This window comes from Panthera leo, chromosome C1 (assembly GCF_018350215.1).
Source record: "Panthera leo isolate Ple1 chromosome C1, P.leo_Ple1_pat1.1, whole genome shotgun sequence".
NCBI lineage: Eukaryota > Metazoa > Chordata > Mammalia > Carnivora > Felidae > Panthera > Panthera leo.
In genome coordinates, this window is record NC_056686.1 from 70,717,797 (window position 1) to 70,737,226 (window position 19,430).

At 34.3% G+C, this 19,430-nt stretch overlaps 1 protein-coding gene across 1 annotated transcript in view; it reads left to right on the top strand.

Annotated features, from left to right (window-relative positions):
- SPATA1 (spermatogenesis associated 1) overlaps positions 1-19,430 on the top strand; it is a 56,823-nt gene that overhangs the window by 15,760 nt on the left and 21,633 nt on the right. Inside the window, 4 exon segments of the mRNA XM_042952411.1 lie at positions 8,284-8,390; positions 9,827-9,944; positions 12,960-13,013; positions 13,109-13,337. Of these exon segments, the coding sequence (XP_042808345.1) occupies positions 8,284-8,390; positions 9,827-9,944; positions 12,960-13,013; positions 13,109-13,337 (508 nt within the window).

Sequence of the window (19,430 nt, forward strand, 5' to 3'; positions counted from 1 at the left end):
CCCTCATCTAACTTTCTTCCCTCCATCCCTGGCACTGGTTGTTTTCTGTGACAATGGCAGTGTACAGGCTCAGTTTTGAACTGGCCCTGAGGAAATGGATCAGGAATTGTGTGGGCAGGAGGGAAGGATGAGAGCCATTGGAGAACAGAGAATGATTTTTTTTTCTTTTTAACATTTTTTTTAATATTAGTAATAAAGGCAGTGAACACAAGCAAAAAAAATGATATAGAACAAAAATAAATAGAATAGATCAATGAAACCAGGAGCTTTTTCTTTGAAAAGATCAACAAAATTAATAAACCTCTAACATGACTCATTAAAAAGGAGAGGACCCAAGTCAACAACATCACTAATGAAAAAGGAGAAATAGCAACCAACACCACAGAAGTACAAACAATTGTAACAGAATATTATGGAAACCTGTACACCCAACAAATTGGATAAATTAAATTAATAAATTTCTAAAAACATATAACCTACCAAAACTAAAGCAGGAAAAAATAGAAAATTTGACCAGACCAATTACCAGCAATGAAAGCAAATCAATAATCAAAAAACTCCCAAAAAAACAAAGTCCAGGACTAGATGGCTTCACCAGCAAATTCTACCAAACATTTAAACAGTTAATACCTATTCTTCTCAAACTATTCCAAAAAATACAAGAAGGAATACTTCCAAATTCATTCTATGAAGCCAGTATTACCTTGATATCAAAAGGAAATAGATACCAGAAAAAAAGAACTGTAGGCCAATATATCTCATGAATATAGATGCAAAAATCCTCAACAAAATGTTAGCAAACCAAATCCAACAATACATTAAAAAAATCATACACCATAATCAAGTGGGATTTATTCCTGACATGAAAGGGTGATTCAATATTCACAAAACAGTAAACATGATACATCAATAAGAGAAAGGATAAAAACCATATCATTTCAATAGATGCAAAAAAAAAAAATCTGAAAAAGTACAAGATCCATTCATGACAAAAACTGTCTGCAAAGTGGGTCTAGAGGGAACATACTTCAACATAATGAAGACCTTGTATGAAAAACCCATAGCCAACATCGTACTCAATGGTGAAAAACTGAGAGCGTTTCCCCTAAGGTCAGGAACAAGATAAGGATAGCCACTCTCATCACTTCTATTCAACATAGTACTGGAAGTCCTAGCCACAATAATTAGACAACATAAATAAAAGGCATCCAAATTGGTAAGGAAGAAGCATAATTTTCACTATTTGCAAATGACATATATAGAAAACCCTAAAGACTCCGTCAAAAAAAACTACTAGAAGTCATAAATGAATTCAAGCAAAGTCACAGAATACAAAATAAATGTATAGAAATCTGTTCCATTCCTACACACTAATAATGAAGCAGCAGAAAGTGAAATTAAGAAAACAATCCCATATACAACTGTACCAAAAACACTCAGATATCTAGGAATAAACTTAAGCAAAGAGGTGAAAGACCTGTACTGTGAGAATCACAAAACACTGATAAAAGAAATTCAGGAAGACACAAAGACATCCCATGCTCATGGATTAGAAGAGCAAATATTGTTAAAATGTCTAAACTACCCAAAGCAATCTACAGGTTTAATGCAGTCCCCATAAAAATACAAATAGCAATTTTTTTATAGGCCCCTTTCAAATTGTTTTTTTTTTATGTTTTTTTATTTTGACAGTGCGTGCGAGCAGGCAGGAGGGAGGGGCAAATAGAGGAGAGAGGATCCCAAGCAGTCTCTGCACCACCAGCCTGCACCACCTCCCAAGCAGGCTCTGCAGAGCCCAACACAGGGTTCAAACTCACAGATTGTGAGATCATGACCTGAGCCAAAACCAAGAGTCGGATGCACAATCAACTGAGGCACCTAGGTGCCCCACCCATAGCATTTTTCACAGAACTAGGACAAACAATCCTAAAATTTGTATGGAACCACAAAAGACCTCAAATAGCCAAAGCAATCTTGAGAAACAAAAACAAAACTGGAGGAATCACAATTCCAGATTTCAAGTCATATTATAAAGAAGTAGCAATTAAAACAGTATAGTACTGACATAAAAATAGACACATAGATCAGTGGAATAGAACAGGAAAGCCAGAAGTCCATTATTATATGGTTAATCTTCAACAAAGAAGAAATGAATATTCAATGGGAAAAAAAATTCTTCAACAAATGGTGTTGGGAGAACTGGACAGCCACATGCAAAAGAATGAACCTGGACCACTTTCTTTCACCACATAAAAAATAAACTCAAAATGGATTAAAGGCCTAAATGTGAGACCTGACCTGAAACCATAAAAATCCTAGAAGAGAACCTAGGCAGTAATTTCTCTGACATTGGCCATAGCAGTATTTTTCTAGATATGCCTCCTCAGGCAAGGGAAACAAAAATGAACTATTGGGACTACCATCAAAATAAAAGCTTCTGCACAGTGAAGGAAACAATTCAACAAAACTAAAAGGCAACCTATGGAATGGGAAAAGATATTTGCAGATGACATCTGGTAAAGGGTTAATATCCAAAATATATAAAGAACTGATATGACTCGATAGCCCCCAAACAAATGATCTAATAAAAAATGGGCAGAAGACATCCAGATGGTCACCAGAGGCATGAAAAGATGCTCAACATCACTCATCATCAGGGATATACAAGTCAAAACTGCAATGAGGTATTACCTGATGCCTGTCAGAATGGCTAAAATCGAAAACACAAGAAACAGCAAGTGTTGGAGAGGTGGAGAAGGAAACTTCTTGCAGTGCTAGTGGGAATGTAAATAGGTGCAGTCACTGTGCAGAACATTATGAAGATTCCTCAAAAAATTAAAAATAGAATTATCCTTCAATCCAGTAATCTCACTACTGGGTATTTACCCAAAGCATACAAAAACACTAATTCAAAGGGATACATGCACCCCTGTGTTTATTACAGCATCATTTACAATAGTCAAATTATGGAAGCAGCTCAGGTGATTGGATAAAGGAGTGATTTTACATATACAAAAAAGTGATTATATGTGTGTGTGTGTGTATGTACACACACATATACAATGGGATATTATAGAGCCATTAAAAAGAATGAAATCTTGCTATTTGCAACACTATGCATAGAGCTAGACAATATAATGCTTAGCACAATAGGTCAAAGACAAATACCATGTGATCCTATTTGTGGAATTTAAGAAACAAAGTAAACGAGCAAAGGAAAAAAAGAAACCAAGAAACAGACTCTTAGCTATAGAAAACAAAAACTATAGAAACAGAAGGGGTGGCATGAGGAAAATAGGAGATGGAGATTACAGGATATACTTTTCATGATAAAAAAAAAAGATTAAAAAAAGAAACTATACTATGCTAAAAAAAGAGAGGAATTGGAGAATTAAGTTAAATGTATCCTAAGGAGTTAATAAGGTAAATTCAGAATGCAAAACATTCTTTAAAACAACTACCCAGTCTCTTTAAAAAGTCAATGCCATTAAGAGGGGGTGGGGGGAAAGGTCTGGAAAACTTGCAGATTAAGATTTTTAAAGATGTGACAAACCAAATGCAGTGTGTTATCCTTGATTGGATTCTAGACTGAAAAACATTCTGAGAACAAATGGACAATTAAGGAAATTTGAATGTGGAATGGATATTATTTTACATTAAGGAACTGTTAATTTTCTTAAATGTGAAAATGTGAAAAATTAGACAAGTCCTTATTTTTAGGAGATGGATGCGAAAGTATTTAGGATTATATTTTCATGATGTCTGATTACTTTGAATGGTTTGTTAAGGGAGGGAGAGAGGATTGAGGACAATCTGGTTGTGACATCTGTCACCCCATTGATGACCAAGGTTGATTGGACTGATCTGGCTGGACAGGTGGGTGTCCTCTTTCTCTCTCACAACTCCATATGTGTCCCTCCAAAAGTCGTGTGCTGGGTTGAAGAGGACGACCTTCCCTATAGAGGAGGATCATTCTTCAGTCAAAGGGTATACAAGTAGTTCTGCTCCCTTGCTAGAACCTCCAAACAATCTCTCAAGGTCCGATTGTAGAAGGCAGGGTAGTCAAGTTTCCAAGACTTCAGACACATCCAAATAAGGTGCTGCATGTGGCAGTCGCCTTTAAAAAAGGAGGTTTGGGGGCGGGGGGGGGGAGAAGAAGTAAATGTGGCATGATGTTTACTTTTGAATCTAAGTAGTAAGTATTTGGGTGTTTATAGTATTCCTTTTATTTGTATGTATGTTTAGAATTTTTCATATTAAAATAATAAGAATCTAAAATGAATGTCAGATGTGCTTCTATTAAAACCCTGAATTGGCTTCTCATTTTCTAAGATAAAGAGCTTACAGTGGCCTGGAAGACCCTATTTAATTTGTTCCTTGTCCTCCTCATTTTTCTTACTTGATCTTTTACTGCTCTCTCCCTCACTCTCTCTGCTTTAAGCATACTAGCACTTTCTCACCTTAAGACCTTTGCTTTAATTCTTCTTGGAACTTTTTACTTCTACATCATCACTCATCTAATTTCTTCTTCACCTGCAGTCTTTACTTAAATCTCACCTTTTCTGGGGCGCCTGGGTGGCTCAGTCAGTTGAGCGACCAACTCTTGATTTCGGCAAATCTCACATGATCTCACAGTTCTGTGTTGGAGCCTGCTTGAGAGTCTCTCTCTACATCACTACTACATCATTACTTCTACATCATCACTCATCTAATTTCTTCTTCACCTGCAGTCTTTACTTAAATCTCACCTTTTCTGGGGCGCCTGGGTGGCTCAGTCAGTTGAGCGACCAACTCTTGATTTCGGCAAATCTCACATGATCTCACAGTTCTGTGTTGGAGCCTGCTTGAGAGTCTCTCTCTACATCACTACTACATCATTACTTCTACATCATCACTCATCTAATTTCTTCTTCACCTGCAGTCTTTACTTAAATCTCACCTTTTCTGGGGTGCCTGGGTGGCTCAGTCAGTTGAGCGACCAACTCTTGATTTCGGCAAATCCCATGATCTCACAGTTCTGTGTTGGAGCCTGCTTGAGAGTCTCTCTCTTTCTCTCTCTCTCAAATTAAAACAAAACAAAACAAAACACTGAAACCTACTTCCTCTTTTATATTCACCGTTTTCCTCGCCCTGCTCTACTTATTCTTTTTTTTCAGTACTGACCGCTTTCTAATGTACTATATAATTTATCGGTGTTTTATATTTACTGTTTATTGTCTGTGCCCTCACAGACCTGGGTCTAGTCTGAGGCAAATGAGTCACTTGCCTGAGGTGCAAAATTTAAGCCCCCGCACACACAAAAGACCCCTCCATAATTAAGATAAATAATTCAATACAAGTTTTTTTAATGAAAAAATTGATGCAAAAGAAATCCTAATAGCATTTTAAAGAGAAACAGAATCTGATAGGCCATTTTGGAACCTGAGGCAAAAGGCAAAAATATGTGCCTATAAATACACCTTTTAATGTATTTTTTAATGGCTAGTAGTTTTGATGAAAATATTACTGATGAGCTGCCTCCATGAAAGCCAGAAAAGTAAAATTATAATAAATTCATGTTTTGGTATAAACAGAATATTTAACCTTAAAATAATGTTGTGAGTTTTAGTATATACTTTTAAAATTCTCAGTATTTTTCAACTATTTTGTTATTCTGGAAAAAGTTAACCATTAAGAATTTTTGTTTGTTTTTTGTTTTATTTACTTTTGAGAGAGAGAGAGCATGAGCAGGAGAAGGGCAGAGAGAGAGTGAGACACAGAATCTGAAGCAGGCTTCAGGCTCTGAGCTGTCAGCACAGAGCCCAGTGCGGGGCTCAAACCCATGAACCATGAGATCATGACCTGAGCTGAAACCAAGAGTCAGACACTTAACCAACTGAGCCACCCAGGTGCCCCCAGAAATGTATTTCTTTTAAGAAACATGTATTGAGGTTCATATTTTTCCTTTTGCTTAAGGCTGTAATAGTAGTATTAATTTCTCTCTTTATTTAAATTTTTGATATTTTGCTTATCATGAAAGTTTTTACATTGAATAGGTTTTTTTTTTTAATGTTGTATTTATCTTGATCACGGAGGTTTTGTTGCAGCCTTAAATTTTGCATCTGAGGTGAGTGCCTCACTTGCCTCACTCTTCTTCTTGTCCTGTTACCTCATTTGAAGGTAGAGTTATGCACAAGCAAGGATCTTTTTCTTACTCACTGCATATCTCTAATGCCTAGACCAGTGCTGGCACATGGTAGACATTCAGTAAATATTTGTTGAGGGAATAAATGAACACAAATCCACTATAAATTATTTTATATCACAAAATGTTTCAAAGTCCAAGAAATGTTTTAACTATATTTTCTCTGTATTGCCTACTCACTCAATTGTGGAATTAAATCTATACAGGCATTTTGATTTATAGTTCATGAATTATAGAAATATTGACAGAATTTACTTTGTTTATAAAAACAAAGTAAAAATGTTTAGTTCAATAAATATTTTTTCTCCTGTAAAATTTTAATGCATTTATATAAAGGATAAGGTCATATTTACTAAAGACTTCTGAAAGTTTTACAAATATTTAATCATGTAGCTATTAAATATTATAGTATTAATAGTATAGTGTATGGGTGCCCAGTTAGCTCAGTCGTTAAGTGTCCGGCTCTTGATTCTGGTTCTGGTTATGATTTCACAGTTCGTGAATTCAAGCCCAACACTTGGGATTCTCTCTCTCCCTCTTTCTCTGTTCCTACACTGCTTGCACTCTCTCTCTCTCAAAATAAATAAACTTAAAAAAAATAGTATAGTGTAGTGTTAGCTGTGAATAGTATAGTATAGTTAGGAAATTATCTTTTAAATGCTCTGGTATTCAAAATACAGCATATGGCAAACTTCAAACTACAGCAGACTATACACACATCAAATGTATAGAAGTAATTTACTTGGTCTATAAAAACAACTTGAGCAACACATTCAGTTCAAGAACCAATTTTATCTCCTATAAAAATTACTAATATTAATGGTAGGTCATAATCAAATTTTTAAAGTTTTACTCAGATATTTAATACTGTAAAGTATAATCATTTGAGTTTTAATATGCAATGAATAACAAACTTCATTAGACTAAAAGATAAGACTATATTTGTTCTAATTGTTTTGTTTCTGTTGTGGTAATCTAAATATTCATCTAAGTGGAAGGATTCTAATTGAGGTTTAACAAAACATTAATAGAAAAGAAAATGGTATTGGGGCACCTGGGTGGCTCAATCGATTGGGTGTCTGACTTTGGCTTAGGTCATGAACTCATGGTTGATGAGTTCCAGCCCCATGTCGGGCTCTGTGCTGACAGCTTGGAGCCTGGGGCCTGCTTCAGATTCTTTGTCTCCCTCTCTCTTTGCCCTTCCCCTGCTTGTGCTCTGTTTCTCTCAAAAATAAATAAACATTAAAAATAACTTTTTAATGTTTAAAAAAAAGAAAATAGTATTTATTAATTTTTTAAAGTTTATTTACTTTATTTGGAGAGAGAGCACGAGAAAGGGGCAGAGAGAGAGAGAGAGAGAGAGAGGGAGAGGGAGAGAATCCTAAGCACGCCCTGCACTGTTAATGCGGAGCCAGATGTGGGGCTCAAACCCAGGAACCCATGAGATCATGACCTGAGTCCAAACCAAGAGTCGGATGCTTAATCCACTGTGCCACCCAGGTGCCCCAAGAAAATGGTATTAAAAGTACAGATAAGCTAAGCTGGCAGACATGCCCTACATAAGAACAACCATTTCTTCCCCCATCTCTGTCAGGAATAGGTTCTTCCTAGAATTCTGGGAAACAAAAATATTTCCCAGACCACAGTTGAGAATTGCACAGTTGCAGTTGCTGAGAACTAGCAATCATCACAACAATGTTAGGGAGACAATATGTAAAGTGTAAGGATTCCACAAGATCACTATAACAGAACTGAGTAGGTGGGGATCAAGGGAGAGGGAAAGGTTGGTAATCAGAAAACTGATCTTGGTGGTCTGCGACTCTTACTTCAAGCCACAGAAAGAACACTGTATGTCAGGGATGTTATGGCACCTTAAGACCACATCTATGACATTGTTTCTAGGGAGAAGATGTGCTGTAAGTGCCAAGTAGCCAACTTAAAATTTTGGCTCTTCATTTTCTTTTTTGTGTTTGTTCAGAAAGATACATGTATTCCATGTTTATTTCAATTATGATTATTAACTTTAAAATTCTAGAGGACATCAGTTGATTTTTTCCATTTTAAAAATATTTTAACTGATGTCTTCTCAATTTATTCAGTTGGTGGAGCTTCATGTTTTCTATGTCCCTGAAGGATCATGGAACTATAAGCTAAATACCATTTCAATAGAAGTTGTTAACAAATTCATTTCAGCTGGATTTATAAGGCAAGTATTTTGTGGTCATGTTATGATGTGCCTGAAAAAGCAATCTCTTTTTTTTTTTCTGCAGAGAAAAATGGGTTGTTTTTTTGTTTGTTTTTTTGGGGTTTTTTTTTTTTTTGGAAATTTAGGTTATAAGTGAAAAATTCTCGTCCATGTTATGGATCCAGTTTCTAACTTAATACTATCAATAAATAATGTTATATAACGGTTAATAAGTACTGGAGGAACAGATGTCACTTAACCATAATACTGCCACCCAGAAAAGGTATAACTGGTATATTACTGTGGTTACACACAAAAAGAATATAGAGAGAAATTATCTGAAATTAGAAACCTGTTGAAAAGCTGTGAATAGTGGTTAAACCAGTGTATCCACAATGACTTTTTCAAAAAGAAACAGAATATAAGTATATGTGTGTGCACATTTATATGTATGTGTATTTTCACATTCACAGAAGCATACATGACATTATTCCTTATCTTCCCCATCACTTCAAGCATACCAGTCTCTTTTCTGTTCTGGAACACATCAAACATGGACCTCAGGACACTTGTACTTGCTGTTCTCTTAATCTAGAATGCTCTTTCAGCCCTTATGTATCCTATCTCACTCATCTTCAGGTCTTTACTCCAATATTACTTTTTTGTTTAGATCTCTGATCACTATATTTTAAATTGTAGCTATGCTTCCTTCTCTGCTTTACTTTTCTCCATAGTACTTAGCAATGTCTTATAATTTATATGTTTTTCTTACTTTGTTAATTTTTTCTTTCCCATCATTAGATTGTAAAGTCTGTAAGGGCAGAGATTTTTGTCTCTCTTGTTGATTGCCGTATTCCCATTCCTTAGAACTATGTCTGACACATACTGGGTGCTCAGTAAATACTTGTTGGTTGAATGAATTAGTTATATAATGTTTCCCATAAGATCCTAGAATAACAAGAACTCAAAAAAATAGCATAAATGATGGCTTTAAATTTTAGATTTTGAGTGATGAAGTATCCCTAAATGAGCAAAAGTGTAGAGTCTGACAACATTTGATCATCAAGGAAATTTTTAAGCACCAGCTAATCTTGTCAAACTTCCAAAATAATTATCTGTGGGTAAATCATTCTTTAATATATGTGTAAAAAATATGTAAGTTCCATAACAAAGATTTTTAAAAAATAATACCATTTAGATGTGGATGAGAAAAATAGGCAAGCATTTTCCTTTCAGTACAGAAAGGGCTTTTATAAACAGTGTTTATTTGTATAATCATTTTTTAAAATTTCCTGAAGGTTTACAAAGTGCCAGGCAATATAAAACCACAATATATTAAGTCATATATGATATATTAAATTAGTATTCATTTTTGAGATAGCTGACTAATGTTATCAAATGTGTAGTACAGCTGAAACCTATTTCATTTTACATTATAAAGCAATGTCATATTTCAGAGTATCTCCTCACCTTACTTTACAAGCCCTGAGAGAGCGTCTCGGTGAGTTCCTTGGTGAAGATGCTGTTGCAGAAAAATTTTTATTTCTGAAATGCATTGGAAATAATCTAGCTGTGGTAAGTTTTCTTATTTTTTCTTTTTGATTAAAGAAAGCATACCTTAAGAAATTATGTTTCTTAAATGCTTATCAACTCAGCTTCTTAACATAAGTAATATCAATCATAATGAAATGACAGTATAACTAAATACATAGATCATTAAGAAAAGATGGGTTGTGGGGCACCTGTGTGGCTCAGTTGGTTGAGCAACCAACTAGGGCTAAGGTGATGATCTTAAGGTTCCTGAGTTCAGAACAAGCCCTGCGTCTGGCTCACTGCTGTCAGCTCAGAGCCCTTTTTGGAACCTCTGTTCCCTCTCTCTCTACCCCTTCCCCAGTCGTTTTCTCTCTCTCTCTCTCTCTCTCTCTCAAAAATAAACATTAAAAAAAAAAAGATGGGTCTTATTAGCATATTATTGGACACTAAAATGATGGGGATATTTTCAGGTGTGCGTTTCCTTGGGAAGAAAAGGAAGACAAAGTTAAAATGTGATTGTATAAGTAATATGTATTTTTAAATTTAAATGATAGGTTTAAAAACATTTTAAATAAGTACTTGTGTTCTGGACAGAAATGGATCCTCATTGTTTGGGCCACAGCTAGCTTCATTTGGTGTGAAATGATAGGACTCCAGCATATGTACATATATTTTGGGGGGTTTCAGCTATTATCTGTTGAACAATCCTATTTGTAGTTTTTGTGATTTAATGGCAGGCTTTTCTCAGTTTCTCCAGCTGAAATTCTTAATTCTTAAGCCATTGGATCTCAAAAGTTTCTGGTTTCTCATATCAACATGAGGTTTCTTTCTTTAATCAAGACTTTCCATGTTTAAAAAAAAAAAAAAATTCCTATTCCATTCTGGTTAACATATTATGTCATTATTATGTATTCATGTGATTATTTATTTAACATCTGATTCTGCCATTAGACTATAGCTTCCTGTGAGCAGGGACTTTATTTTATTCACTATTGTATTTATACAGTGCCTAGCAAGGTGTTTAGCTCTTAAAGACCTCTAAATGTTTATTGGACAAATAATGAATGATAATGGAAAAAAAAGAAACATTTCCCTCCAAGTAGTACTATTAAGGAATTTTCTTTTTTTTTTTTTTTTCTATATTTAGTCAGATTTTATTTTATTTTTTTTTATTTTTTTTTTCTATATTTAGTCAGATTTTATTTTATTTTTTTTTATTTATTTTTTTTTATTTTTTAATATATGAAATTTACTGTCAAATTGGTTTCCATACAACACCCAGTGCTCATCCCAAAATTTTCTATGTGGAATTCTCAGGATCAGCAGCTAGATTTGAAGTTTTTGTCACTTGAGTTCTATTCAGTATGGTAGATTCTTAATTTACTCATTAAGTTTTTCTCAAAGAAGACTAAGAACAGTTCTCATAACTTTTTATTCTTTTTCATGATATCTAAAATTACACAATATCAATCACAGAATCCTAGGTTGGAAGGTAATTTAAGTGAACTTCCAAAATTCTTCTAATATTTTACTGTTTTCAACAAATATTTATTGATGTTTTTCTATAAACAAAATGAGAAAAAAGAATTGGATATGGATCCTTCCCTTAAAGAGTATTCAGTGTAGTGGTGGAGAGAAATTAAATTAGCATATTTTGTATATTCAGAAGAAAAAGGGATTACTTCCAGCAGGAGAAGAGGGGAGATGGAGAACTTTGACAAAGAAGAGATATATTCAGTTTGGAGTTTGTAAGATAAATACTTGATCTTGCAAAGATGTTGGGTGGGGAAAGCTTTCTGAGAAGAGAAAATAGAATGAGGAGCAAAGTGGAAAAAGTAGGCAGCTAAGAAAGAGTGGAGTTTTTCTTTTTTTTTAGTTGGAACATGGTGTGAAAAGAAATAGTAGAGAACAAATTGTAAAGTCATTTGTTGAAGTTCTTCAATGCCAGATTAATGAGTTTTGTTTGTTTCTGAAGCGTTGGAGTTTTTGATCAAATGTGACATGATGAGAGCCTTAAGAGACTAGAGGCAGGGTTTATAACTAGGAGACTTGCCGTGGTTAGGCCAGAGATATGGAGGGCCTAAGGAATAAGCTGCTTCTTAGATTTCATCTACTGCAATTTGCTCCTTGATTTTCCATTTTAACCACAAAAATCTTTGTGTGGTCCTCAAATATAGCAAACTTTGTTCTGATTTATGTTCTTTGAACTTGCCTGGAAATTACTTCCCCTTGATTTTCAAATAGCTTGCTTCATCTTTTCATAATTCAAGTCTCGAGCTCAAGTATTATCTTTTCCAAAGGGCCTTCTCTGACCACCTACTTTTTAGATATTCTTACTCTTAAATTACTCTGTATTCCATCACTCTTTTGTTTTCATAAATCACATATCACTGTTCTAAATCTTGTTTCTTTAACATCTGTTCTCATAAGTAGAATAGAAGCTACATGAAAGCAAGAACTCTGCATTGTTTACTGTTGTATCTCCTACCATAGAGAATACTGCCTGACCCATAGTATGCCCTCAGTATTTGTTGAATGAATGAATGGATGGATGGATGAATAACAGATGAACTCCATGGGTTATATATTTAGGAAATAAAGTATACAGCTTTGGACTCTGAAGCCAGATTTCCTGGTTTTGAGTCCCAACTTGGAAACTTCCTGGTTATAACATCATGGACAAGTTATTTAACTTCTCTTTGCCTCACTCTTGTTGTCTGTGAACTAAAACGTGTGTCCATCACATGGAACTGTGGAGATTAACTGAGCTATTACGCGTAGGGCACTTAGAATAGTGCTTAGCATATAGTGAGTCCATGCAAGTGATAGCCATAGTCATTATGACTAAATGACATGGAATTTCTTTTATGTTTTGTGCAGTGAATAGAAATAGGATTATATTCTACATTTTCTAGACTCTAACCTCAGTTATCAGCTTTTAAGTTTGATTTGTATGTCACAGATGTGTGCCTTCTGCAAAAAAAAAAAAAAAGTTGGACTAAAAATAATTGAAAATATACAAAAGCTTTATTTTTTTCCTCATTTATTTGTTTCTAGGTGAAGGCAAAGCAAGAATCAGAACTGAAACTCAAGTCATTTGTTCCTCCATATGTATGTAATGTGACATTTTGAACTTATGCTAATTTTTTAACTTAACTGTTTTTTAAATTACAAGCTAATTTTTTTAAATTTCCTATGTGTTTTAGGCTCTTCAGCCAGAATTATATTTGCTTCCTATAATGGATCACTTAGGAAATATTTATTCAGCATCAACAGTTTCTTTAGATGAGCGGCAGACTAATACCGGTGTTGCTGAGGCTGATGGAATAATCCACAGACCAGTTAGTGTAACTTTGGTGAAGGAAGAACCTGGAACAGATCCCAGTTTTTTAGTAAACACTTTGAAAGAGCTTCTTAACAAGAATCGAGAAGAAGGTGATTTCAACTGGAATGGGAAAAACAAAGAGGTTATTATAGTACATTTTAGTAGTCAGGTCGGTGAGCAAATTCTGGGTAAATCTAGCCTTACAAATGTGGCAGTATAAAAGGAAAGCTACAAGTCCATTGGGGGATTTTTAAAAATAGTTTCACCAAGTGAGAGAAAAAAACGCAATTTAAGTACTATGTTAAAAATCAAGTCAAAATACTTATAGCACATAAATAAACTCCACTACCTTCTTTTATAATAGTTTCAGATAGTTAAGGCTGAAGGAGAAAGGAAGTGATTACTGCATAGAACCCTGGTATTATTACTATAAGTGAGAAGGATCTTAGCCACGAAAATAGTATCAAACAGAAGCAAAACAATTTTAATGCTGGGCGACATTTGTATTTCAAAGAATTGTAAATTTTTATCTCATTACTTTCATCAATTTACTGATAATTCAGTTCTTAAAAAGTGATAGATAATTAAACAAATATATAAAGGTGGAACTATTGTCTAAGAACCTACTGAAAAAAATAATGCCTATGGGAAATAAACTGTGATGGAAAAGCAGATATATTAAATATTTATAACTGAAATGACCCCCACCCCCCAGTTAATGGCAACATCCATTACAGCTGCAAAATATAGACGTTCTTAACCACTAACATTTTTCTCCATCTTCAATTATAACCATTCTTATATTCTAAGTTTATGCTATATCCAATGACAACTCAAACTTAACACCTTCTTTAATCATAGGTCCATTTAGTATTTACTCTTCTGATGTGTTTTACTATTTCTGATGAGAAATGTGGATGAGACCCACCTACTTTATTATTTGATGTCAGCAAGATGCTCAGTGAGAATCTTTACTTCCTTCTTGATCGAGTCTTCTTACTACAGTGTTAAATATTGCTTTCCAGTCATAATATCACTTAAAAGGTTAAAGGGAAAAAATACCTGGGAAAAAAATTCAGAGTGGAATCCCAGTATTCCTGAAAAGTACAAGGTCAAGTGATTGATGAAGTAGGCAATTGCCCCACATAAAGCTGTGAGTAGTGTCATATTTCATATCCTGGGCTACTGGCCAGATTCTTGAATTATGATATTTGCACAAAACCCAAAACAATCTTTGGTGAGAATATTTAACCCTTGAATTTTGTGAAAGTGTAGTTTTTAAATGGTATTAATATCTTGGTGCTTCACTTCAAAAAGTTTAATTATACTTTATAAGAGGCCAGCATATGCTCATTTTAAAAAGTTCTAGATATAACAGTAACTATAAAGAAGATAACAATAATTTCACCATCCAGAGATGGCTTCTGTTAGTGTTCTGGCATATATTCTTTCAGTTATTTTTTTTTTCAGTTCTTGTATATAATAAATATTTTTTGGCTTTTAAAAATGAGGGCACATATGAACCCTTAAAGCCTCTTCTTGTATTTTAGAATATGTCATAAACATTTCATATAAATAAATATAGATCTACATCATTATAGAATTCCTTGTGGTATAATTTATGTATCCAACCCTGTGTTAGTGTTTTTGCTATTATGAATACTGCTGCGAGCAACATTTTTTTTTTAATTTTTTTTTTTTAACGTTTATTTATTTTTGAGGAGCAACATTTTTTTAAGTACTTCGTGCATTTGTCCTGTTATTTTTTAGAAGTTTAATGGCTGTTTCTAAGGCTGTATTTTTTGTTGTTCTTTTTCTTACAAGCACTTTCCAACCTTGTGTGTCTTTCTCTGTCACATCTTATTTCTTCCCCGATAACCTATTACTTTGATTTTTTGAGATAATTGTTTTCTTGCTTTTATTTATAGTTTTACCAACTGAATATGTATTTATTTTTTTTTTAAATTGTCTTCATTTACTCATTTTTGAGAAACAGAGACAGAGTGTGAGTGGAGGAGGGGCAGAGAGAGAGGGAGATACAGATCTGAAGCAGGCTCCAGGCTCTGAGCTTTCAACACAGACCCCAACATGGGGCTCGAACTCACAGACTGAAAGATTATGAGCTGAGCTGAAGTAGGACGCTTAACCAACTGAGACACCCAGGCGCCCCTAAATATGTATTTCTTAACAATAGTTTAGTTTTGAATGTTTTTAATTTAATTTAGATGGACTCATATTGAAAGTATTTTATTTTTGACTTGTTTCTTTTGCTCAACATTGTAAGATTCAGTCATGTTTCACATATAATACTATTTTTTTCATTGTTGTGTAATATTCTATTATAAGACTATACCATAATTTATTTGTTCTGATGATAGACATTTGGTTTATTGCCAGTTTAGGGATATTACAAATATGTACATTCTTCTACATGACTCTTAAATGTATAGGTCCATGAGGATCTCAGAGAATGTAACTAGCGTTGGCATTGTTTGCACATATTCAGCTTTACAAATAATGCCCATGTGTTTTCCAGAGTGGTTGTACCCATTGGCAATGTCTGAAAGTTCCTATTGAACCATAACTTGTCATCCTATCAGATATTTTCGGTCTCCTGTTTCTCTGCTTTAAGTTGTAGATAATTTCTACAGATTTTTCTTCCAAATCTATTTTACTGATTCTCTCTTTAGTTGTGTCTTATCTGCTATTAAATCCTTACACTGAATTTTTAATTCCAAATATTTTACTTTTCTTTTCTAATGGTTCCCTTTGGTTGAGCATGTTTTCATATGTTTATGGCCATTTGGATTTGCCTTTATTCAAATGTTTTGCCCATTTTCTTTCTTTTAAATATAGCTCCATTTTATATACATATATGTTTTTTCCACCATATGTGTGCGTGCATGTGTGTGTGTGTGTGTTTGTATGTTTGTATATAATTCATTCTAGATTTTAGTTTGTGGCTTCTTTTTATTCTCTTTATGATTCTTTTGATGAAAGGAATTCTTAAATTTTGTCAACATGCTCTAAAATTACAAAGAAATGTGTTGACATCAACTCTTCATCAGTTTTGCTTTACATATTTGAAGCTGTTATTAGATGAGTGACATTTAGGATTATTATGTCTTCTTGATAAACTGACCCCAATGTAATTATACAATGTTTCTTTTACTTCTGGTAATAGTTTTTATTTTAAAGGTTAATTGCTCTAATATTAATATAATTATTCTAGCTTTTATTTTTTATTTACTTTGAGAGAGAAAAAGCATGTGCATGTGATTGAGGGAGGGGCAGAGAGAGAGGAAAAAAGAGAATCCCAAGCAGACTCTGGTACTGATGGGGTGATCCCATGAACTGTGAAAACATGACCTGAGCCAAGATCAAGAGTCAGAGGCTTAACTGAGCCACGCATGCACCCCTCTAGCTTTTTTTTGATTGGTGTTTGCATGGTATATCTTTCTCCATTGTTTTATCTGTTACTGAATATCCAAAGTGGGTTTCTTATAGACAGCATGTATTTAGATCTTACTTTTTAGTCCAATTTGGCAATCTATATCTTTTACTAGGGGTATTTAGACCATTTACATTCATTGTAATTATTATTGATGTGGTTTGTCTTAAATCTACCATCTTGCTATTTATTTTCTATTTGTCTCATTTCTTCCATCTTCTATTTTTCCATTTTCTTGCCTCTTTCTTGATTGAGAAGTTTTTTGTGATTCAATTTTATCTCCACTGTTGTCTCATTAGTTATTTCTCATTTTAAGAAAACTTTTAGGTGCATCTGGGTGGCTCAGTTTAACTGTCTGACTTAAGCTCAGATCATGATCTCGTGGTTCATGGGTTCAAGCCCCGTGTTGGGCTTTGTGCTGACAGCTCAGAGCCTGGAGCCTGCTTTGGATTCTGTGTGTGTGTCTCTCTCTCTGTCCCTCCCCAGCTCATGCTCTGTCTGTCTCTCTCTCAAATATAAACATTAAAAAATTTTTTTTAAAAAAAGAAAACTTTTAGTGGTTGCTATAAGGTAGAGGTCATCAACATCTATATTTATACTTATTTTTTTAAGATTTAAACTTTTTAATCTCTATTAATATATATTAATATTATAATATCAATATGGAGCTCAAACTCAAAATCCCAAGATCAAGAGTTGCATGCTCCACTGATTAAGCCAACCAGGCACCCCTATTTTATTTTATTTTAAGCCATGCCTTATGGATTGTTTTTTATAAACTTTTATTGGAACACAGCCATACCATTTTGTTTACATATTTTCAGTGACTGTTTTTATACTACAATGACAGATGTGAGGAGATGTGACAAAGACTCAGTGGTCCATAAGCCTGAAAAATGTATTATATGGCCTTTTAAGGAAAAGTTTACTACTCTTGCTCTAAACTATATACAGTGAGCCTTTAAATTTGAAGTTTCCTTTCAAATTGTATACAACTTCATATATAATTTAAGAACCTTACAGCAGTATTACTTCTGTTTTCTCCCCCAATTCCTTTGTGCTGTTGTCATATATTTTACTTCTGTATATAACTCCACAATACATTTTTACCATTTTTATTTTACACTGTTATCTTTTAAAGAATTTTAAAGTAAGGGAAAAATGATTTTTTATATTTAGGAGAGAGTTTCTTCCCCCTCCCCCAACCCAGTGGTAGTAAACCAATGCTTTGTTTACTACAGTAAACAGGATCAGTGCATGATCCTGGGGCCAAGATAATCCTTACAGCTTTTGCTTCTACCCTTCCTTCAGGCTTTGCCTAGGACTGGTGATGAGGTTTTCCACTCCTTCCTCAGTGGTAAGATTTTTCAAAGCTAATATTGTTGAAAGGAGAGTCACTTACTCTTCCTCCAAAGCAGATGGCTTTTGCCTCTGTTCCTCCTTGAGGACCAATACATTTTTTCCTGGATCCTGAGAAGGAAGAGCTTCCAGTTCCTCCCCAATTGGCTTAAGGCTTTTGCTTTGTGTGAAAGAAGAGTACTGAGAAGGATGGAATGTCATACTTTTTTGCCACTGATGGCTCTCCTGGCAGGTCTCCTGCCCTGCCCCTAGTCTTCCATGTGAGCATATGATACAGGTACCTGGAAGGGAATTTGCTATTAAGTATTGACTTCCCTTTGTGTCTGAAGATCCCAGAGATTCCAAACTATCCTCGTAGCCCACACTGGCCTTTAGAATTACTTAAAATTTTAGCTGTTTTCTTATTTCTTTTAATAGCAGTTACCACTTCCTCCTGTGCTCTGCCAAAGATGAAACCATTTTCTCCTAGGAGAGAATTGGAATTCAATTCCCCACAACCATAATTCTCTGATGAATTCAAGAAAAGTTATTATTTTATTGATTATTTACCTTTTCTTCTTGTTCCAGTGGGAGCATTGTTTCATCTTTCTATAATCCTGAGCACAAATGGAACTGCAGTTCTTACATTTTAATATAGTCAAGTTTATTGATATTTTCATTTATGGATAGTGTTATTTATGTCTTTTTTTTTTAATCCCTTTTCTACCCTGAGGTCATGTATTGTCTTTCAAACATGTCTTGGTTTGCTTTTCCAATTCAGTTTATTAATCTACCTGGAACAAATTTTTATGTGTGATGTGAATAAAGTTCCTTAATTTTTTTCCCATATGTACACTTCCATTTGTTGATGGTAGTTGTATAGTTTCTTTAAAATACCAAATTACTCTTTAGTGGTGCATGATAATGCAAAATATCTGAACTCTAACATTACATTATCAAATATAGACAGTTACAATGCGCATAGTGGGGCACCTGGGTGGCTCAGTCTGTTAAGCACCCAACTTTGGCTCAGGTCATGATCTCACAGCTTGTGAGTTCAAGCCCCACGTCAGGCTCTGTACTGACAGCTCAGAGCCTGGAGCCATCTTCAGATTCTGGGTTTCCCTCTCTCTCTGCCTCTCTCTCTCTCTCTCTCTCTCTCTCTCTCTCCCAAAAATAAACATTAAAAAAAGTTTTTTAAAATAATGTGCATAGTATGTTTTACAAGTCCTTTAATGAAGGAGGAAAGAGTAATGCTTTACCCATTTTCATATTGAAGTGCCTATTTCTTTCCATTAGTTGTCTTCTGTTCTTTCCCATGGGTCTGTGCTAAACACCTCTACATTTTTGACATGCCTCAACCTTAACATATTTAATACTTGACTCCACTGTTGCCCCCAAACTAGTGTACTTT